This window comes from Antennarius striatus, chromosome 8 (assembly GCF_040054535.1).
Source record: "Antennarius striatus isolate MH-2024 chromosome 8, ASM4005453v1, whole genome shotgun sequence".
Classification (NCBI taxonomy): Eukaryota; Metazoa; Chordata; class Actinopteri; order Lophiiformes; family Antennariidae; genus Antennarius; species Antennarius striatus.
In genome coordinates, this window is record NC_090783.1 from 2,363,391 (window position 1) to 2,370,727 (window position 7,337).

The 7,337-nt window shown below is 45.1% G+C and overlaps 1 protein-coding gene across 1 annotated transcript in view; it reads right to left on the minus strand.

The window, feature by feature from the left end:
• The window catches only part of mad1l1 (mitotic arrest deficient 1 like 1), a 33,319-nt gene extending 26,276 nt beyond the window's left edge, over window positions 1–7,043 (minus strand). The window contains exons 1-11 of the mRNA XM_068322607.1: window positions 6,925–7,043; window positions 6,478–6,621; window positions 6,264–6,404; window positions 6,005–6,184; window positions 5,807–5,931; window positions 5,646–5,727; window positions 5,223–5,353; window positions 5,001–5,115; window positions 4,662–4,723; window positions 1,861–1,947; window positions 847–991 (exon numbers count right to left, since the gene is read on the minus strand). Coding sequence (XP_068178708.1) covers window positions 847–991; window positions 1,861–1,947; window positions 4,662–4,723; window positions 5,001–5,115; window positions 5,223–5,353; window positions 5,646–5,727; window positions 5,807–5,931; window positions 6,005–6,184; window positions 6,264–6,404; window positions 6,478–6,621 — 1,212 coding nt within the window. The 5' untranslated portion in view covers window positions 6,925–7,043. The remainder of the gene's footprint in view (window positions 1–846; window positions 992–1,860; window positions 1,948–4,661; window positions 4,724–5,000; window positions 5,116–5,222; window positions 5,354–5,645; window positions 5,728–5,806; window positions 5,932–6,004; window positions 6,185–6,263; window positions 6,405–6,477; window positions 6,622–6,924) is intronic.
• Window positions 7,044–7,337: the final 294 nt, after the last annotated feature.

Genomic DNA, 7,337 nt, shown 5'->3' on the forward strand with positions numbered 1-7,337 from the left:
CGCCACACGCTTCCCTGGTTCCAGCTTCCTAAACCGATTCGTTGATTTCTTCTGGTTAATTCCTCGCCAGGGTCGAGTGATATATCGACTTTTTTTTTTTTACAACATATAAAAAATGTACGGCTGGAGAATAAAGCTGTTAGAATAAGAACGTATTAGATCAGTTAGAGGGTTATGATAAAGACTGAGGCAAGAATCAGTGGCTATTTTCATATCACTGCTGTGCTACAGAGTGTGTGTGTGTTTGTGTGTGTGTGTGTGTGTGTGTGTGTGTGTGTGTGTGTGTGTGTGTGTGTGTGTGTTGTGTACCAAAAGACTGAGAATGTTGACCTGGGGAATTACACACAGTGAAAAATCAATATCATGAGGAGGTCTAGTCCGGATCTGTGGAGCGAGACGGGGGGGGGGGGGGTCATGATGTTCATCAACAAACCAAAGGGAGCGAGGGGGTAAACACACAGATCAGGAGTTCTGTGATTCAGATTCATGTCGGAACTGTGTTCCCACAACGGAACCGATTCACTGACGACGAGGCGAGCGACGTCCCGTTACCAAGGCAACACGGAGGGGTTTAATGTCAGACAATATTTTCACATCTTTTAAGGTGTGGCGGATAAATCCAACAAAATAAACGTCCTCGTAACATCACGCTAACGTTAGTTTATTGTTGGTTTTGCTAGCTTGGGAGTTTCAGTTTAGCGGTAATCTAAGCTCAGTCCACTAAGTCTTGGTTTGGAGGCCGGAGGGTCACCGGTTCAAGACCTGTATCAGGATAAAATTTTGGCGTGTGAACTGAACCTAACTGACGGTGTGTGTTAACCCAATTGCATTACTGCTTTAGAGCACCTTGGTCAGCAGCAGCACTCTCCTCTGCAGCCGTCGCACCAGCGCGTCCTGCGTCTCCCTCTTTTTCTGCTCCTCCATGGCTTTGCTGCGCTGCTGGGAAAGCTCGGCACGGATCTCAGACGCCGAACGCTCGGCGCTCCTCGCCCTGACGGAGACAAATGAACAGGTGTAAAGCACGAGGGACCGTGGCATAGGTTAATAACTGGGAGGAGGATCCAGACAAATAAATAAATAGCGCTGACGGATGAGCCAGTTTGTGGGAATGAACCTGAACACTCCCCTTCAGACCCGACGGAAACCAAATAATTCCTAAACAAGCATCCGGAAATTATTTGTGGCTGCGATCTAAGTCGTCTCTGATCAATAGGCCGGATCAATAGGCCAATAACTGTACGAGAGGACAATAATTATATCACACCTTTCTTTCCCACACCCACAATGCTCCTCTTCTGCTGCTTGTAATATTTTATAATGAGCCCCAGGGATAACCGTTAGCTCATGAAGGCTTCGTTAGCTGGCCGGAGCCGCAGCACGAGAACCAGAGCCTGGGGTCACCCCCCCCCCCAAGACTTCAGCTCTCCCCCGCAGACATCAACCCACCCCCAGATGTCACCTCTCCCCCACCAGACGTCACTTCTCCCCCCCAGATGTCAACTCTCCCCTCCAGACATCACCTCTGCCCAAACAGGACAAGTTTAATTAGTGAATTCCCTCTCTCTCAATCTCAGTCTCTCTCTCTCACTCACACACACACACACACACACACTCTCTCATGCTCACACACATACACACTCTCTCTCACGCGCGCACACACACACACACAAGTGGTTACTGTCAGGAGTGCTATCAGAATCAGGACCAGTTTAATTAACTTTGTGACAATTAAGCACTTCTCAGAGATACGCTCTAATAGATGCACGGGTTGGGGGGGGTGCATGCAGACTGGTAGATTTTTTTTGGGGGGGGGGGGGGGCAGAGAGAGGGATTTTGTGTTTCAGTCAGGAAGTGTGTTACCGGCTGCTGAGTGTGTAGTTCTGCTCTTTCAGAGCGAATTCTCTCTGCTGGATCTGAATCACCTCCCTGGACAGATCCTCTGGTTTCCTACAGACACACACACAGACAGCACTTAGCATTTATGTGTGTGCACACACACACACACACACACACACATACACACGAGGAAACATCAACATAAAGCGAGCCGAAAGGACAGAGAGCAGATAAAAACGGCGGGTTTAACGTTTTCTTTTGTTGGTGGGTCTGTGGGGAGCTGTGAAACAAAATGACACGAGCGGCGGAGAGAGAGAGATCAGGGGATGGGATAAATACTGGAATCGGTTCTACACAACACACCCAGTCCGTGGGAGAGATGGACAGATAACACCACATACGCGCCGAACGGAGAAGGTCACACACTCCCGTCGGCGTGAACCACACGCTCTCCAAATCCTGAAACTATGGATTTGTCAGCTAGAATTAACGCAATTACGACTTCATCTCGTGACAAACGGGCACGGCGCCGCCACCGATTCGTCCCCATTTCTGCTGTTTTGGAGCCACAGGTATGAAAATCTCTAACTGGAGCTCATGTCCTTCCTGCGTGCCTCTGTTCACGCCTCTAACAGCGTGTTAACATATCACAAGCTGAGGTGACGACGATGAAGCGCACAGGCGTGAAAACCGAACGTGACTCTTGTTCTGAAGCGAGACGAGAGGAGAGATGAACGCCAGAGGTGGTTTTTGTCAGTCATGTTGGATCCTGCTATAAAGCATCTGTGTGTTGTCTTTATAAAGTATAAACCCACGGCTATAAAAACAGTTAACATGACCATTAAATCAGATTTGTAGACAGCGGTGCTGCAACTGCGTGAGGTGATTTAAACAGGCAGGAAACAGTCAGGATAGCAGGCTGTTCACAGACAGACAGATAGATTAGAGATGTGTGTAAATAATAAATAAAATAGGTTTTGCATTACGTCCTGGAAAACCTCATCCGACACAAATCCCATTTAAGGAATGAGCTTAAGTTCAACTGGTAACCATAGAAACAATGAAGATCCCTTAAGAGCGAAAGGTACCTCTTCAGTAATTAGTCGTATGGAGAAACTTTTGTTGGAAAACTATGTGAAAACTCATTTTGGAAGCACAACCCTCCCTCCTGCCCCCCTCCCCGAATGAGAAACGGCCCTGAGTTTCTGTCATTTACGACGTTAAGCGAAGAAAACCCCTGCAGCTCGGACAGAAGACGCGATCTGAAGGCGTCATCTTGGGATTTGGATGTTATTACGATACAAAAAGCGGAGCAAAAAATCTTGTTGCCTTGGTGTTTTTTTTTGTTGTCACAAATGTGAAACTTTTTAAGTTGCGGACGAGCCTCAGAGAAACAACACGGGATGGAATCCATTATTCTTTCTCATTCCCTGAAACAAACATGAACCCAAAAGGTCTCAGTTCTTTCCTCAGCCGGGGAAAACAAATAGCTCCACAAAAAGTTCCTCACATATTTCCACCGTCTTCCACGATGAAAATACTTTCCTTCACTTCTTATTTTTCGGTGGTTGATCGCACAAAAGCAAAAACCTGTTATCAGACGGTAGCAGAGGAAAAGTGTTTCACTTCTTTCATCAAGTCTTTAACTTCCTCATATCAAATAAATTGTCTGAAAGGATTCGGCAAAAAGCTAATTATGAAATAATGACTGTTTATGGACCTATGAGGCAATTACAATATGCCACTGATGTGCAAATGCAAATCAATACTAATTTTCAGGCGACGCTGCGGCGCCGACTGATATAAAGGTGACCAGACTGCAGAGAGGAACGCGGCACGCCAACAACTCATTAAGTAAACAGCAAAAACAGCTTGAAGGAGTTCCTACGTGTTGATTTTCCGGCTACATTAACCTTCACTTCTGATCAGCGTGAGTCGAACACATATGGCAACCCTTCAGAAGCCTTGAGATGAATGCAGCTTTGTTCCCCCAGCAACAGCGCTCCATCAGCCGTAGTGGGAGCCGCCGCGGTCTGAACGGCTGAATTTTAAAGGGTTTCAAAATTTCCAGCACAGTTTACTCGAGATGACAGCAAAGAAATGTTCTGAAAAATGATGGACAGCCAACCAATAAATTGTGTATATTAGGCTGAGACTGGTATTACAGCCCTGCAACCCTCCCAGGTTTTTTTTTTGATAACAGCAAATTTAATAAATGCAATCTAGTTCCAAAACATATTACATAACACCAAAATTCTGTATTACATGAGCAAAGATTTCATTTCATTTTTGAGGTACCGTTTTCTTCTCGCCCTGTAGAAAAGTGTAACACAGACACAGACACAGACACACACACACACACACACACATACAGACACACACACAAACACACTGATGCAGTATAAAACAAACCAGAGTTGTTGTAGGGATGTTTTCATTTAACATTCTGTTTACATCACAGCCAGAGTTAACCATAGGGAAAACAGTGTTTGTGTGTGTGCGTTTGTGTAAGCATGCATGCAGTGCGACAAGGCTGCGGTATTTATAGTCAGATCTGCTCCACTGCTCACAGGGAAACATGCAATCATTCTCTCATTACCAGTTTTGACTGGATGCATTGAGACAAATTCGGCGCGCACACACAACCAGGTATACAACACACACACACACACACACACACACACACATACACACACACACACAAAAGCTTTCCACAGTGATGAGGCGTCTTTATCTGGAATATGACCACAGCTCCACCTAGTGGTGTTTACTCGCATTGCACAAAGATTGATTTTCTGTATTCTGGCTCTGACACAGCGTCTTACCCGATGTTGAGTCCTGTAGATTTACCCAGGTTTTCCCAGGCTTGGATTTTCTCTGCTAATCTCTGAAGATTCAAAGAACAAAAGAGGCCATGCATTCTACTGTTATTATGACAGCAATCAAGTGCCAAAGGAGTAAAATCCTCACAACGATCTACAAAAATAAAAAGTACAACAAAATAGTGAAGCTAAAAACGAAGAAAAGCTTCTAATAATTACTCAAACATGCTGCCTGAAACATAATCTGTTCATGTAATATCCAGTCACTATAGTTTATCTTTTGGCTCTGTAGGTACGTAATATTAAAATGTGAAGACAACACTGAGAAGCTACACAGTTTACCTCCTTCTCCAGCTCCAGATTGACCAGCTCTTCCTTCGTCTTTGCCATCCTCTCCAGCTTCCTCGTCAGACCCTCCACCTGCTCTTTCAACAAGCTGCAATTCTCTCTGTTCTCCCTGGAAGGAGCAGAACACTTTGAGCACCATCACACCGTCACGTTGAAATTAATCCGAGCCTGTCTTCCACATTTTAAAGGTACCAAACATCTAAAAATCTATTTAACCTGAGAAAGGCGTTGTCTTCTCTGAGACGCTTCACCTCCTTCTCCAGTTCTGGAACCTTTGCCACCTCCGACTTCACCGTCTTCACAATGGCGTTGTCTTGCTCTTGGAGAGAAAGACGCAGCTCCAACTCCTGCCAGTTCAAAAATCAACCAAAACAAATATCAAGAGGGTGGGTGAATTGGTTTAATGTTGAAGCCTTGTTCTATGTATAATTATAGCTAACAACCTGGTGGTAACAGGAACAAGAGAAACTTTCTACTTATTCTTCAAGTCAATTCAGTGTTTAATCACCATCCTGTGTTGTTTTATCTGCTATTTCAACTTGTGCATCTGGACAGAAGGATGTTGTGATCTTAATTTGCTCGTAACCACAATATTACGACTGTAAACACAAACCGAAATGAAAAAGATAGGAAGCATACCTTAATCTTGAGGAGGTACTCTGAGCAGGAGGACTGGGCAATTTGGAGACTCTGGCAAAGCTGAGAGACTTCCTGATTCTTCCTGAAATTAATACAAGTGTTTTCAGCGCTGATCTTAAGCAGTGTGGTTCATCTATCTGTGTATGTGTGTGTGTGTGTACCTGCGTTGCAAATCTAACTGTTCCTGCAGTTCCTGGTTTTCCAACGTCTGAGCAGAAATAGTGGAGTCTTGGTTGTTAATCTTCTGCTTCAGCTCTCTGATCTCATCCTTCAGAGAAATGATGGTCTGGGAACAGATAACAGAATTCAGCCAACATACGTGACCAAAGCACCAACACAGAAAGAGCTTCAGTGTGTACCTGGTTAGAAGTGTTTAGTTTAGCATCGCGCTCCTCCAGCTTCTTGTTCAGAGTCTCCAGGTTCTTGCGGATTATACGATTCGCTTCCACCTGCTCCGACAGGTTATTAGTCGCACCCATTTCCCTCTCTTCCAACTTTTTTATCCGGTCCAGGAGTTCCTGCTTGCGCTCAACCTCATTCTGTAACATAAACAGAGTCAGAACCAGCCTGCACCACTAATGTGTAGTGTATGAGTGTGGAAGGCAGTGCCAGCCGCACCTCCAGGTGTCGAGCGCTGTCAGAAGCAGCTTTCTCGAGCTCAAACCGAGCTCGCTTGTGGCTCAGCTCCATCTGCTTCTTCTCCTGGTCCAGCTGAAGGTAGCGGTTCTTCGAGTGGAGCCTCTCTGCTGCTTCCAACAACTAGAGGTGAAGATCGGTCAGTCAATACGCATGTCAACACTTCACATGGGCGATGCTGTCAAATTCTGCACACCTCCATGCTGCGTTTGTACTGAGTCTGCAGTTTTCCAGCCCCTTCTGAGGGACCTGAGTGCTGCCTTGAAGGTTCAGAGGAGCCGATGAAGGAATTGAAGGCCTTCAAGGTGGTTAACACCGTGGTGTCGTCTTCTAAATCCATCTGGAGTCACACAGAAGGAAGGAACAGGTTAACAGTCTGTCAAGTTGAATGTCAACAACTTAACAACAGTTCTGTAACTTCATACCAGGGGAAAAAACAGCTCCACAACACATAACATAAGCTAACATAGCAGCAGAAAATAAGCTAATATTTATTAGCTTGGCTTCGTTATACGTGTTTTGTGCTTCCTGTGTTAGCTTACACTCATAGAGAAGGCACAAAGCTAATGCTTTTAAGCAGATAGCTAACATCGTAATTCGTAAATATCTACGTTTATACGTTCTGACAAGTTTATAACCTCACCTCAGAGTTGACCTGCGACTCAAATGAGTCAACAAGTTGCTCGTAGATTGGTTCTCTCTGCCCTGCTAGCCCGTTAGCCCCGCTTACTTTAACGCTCAGTGAAATCCCTCCAGTTCCTCTCGAATGATCGTGGAGTTCTCGCGATACTTCCGTGTGTATCGCGAGATTATGGATGCAGGCGGTGCTTTGCAGAAGTGTTTTATTCCCAATGTTGAATCACTAGTTTTATTCTGTTGATATTAGATTTTTTTAAAAAACATTTTCAATATGATAAACTTGACTTTACCAGAAAAAATAATTACTTTAGACTTTAGAGCACATGTGTCAAAAACATCTGTTGAAGGCCTGGGGGGGGAAATGTGCCCGTCCACATCATTTTACTTGGCCCAGGAGAGCGTGAAGGGTCAGTGTCT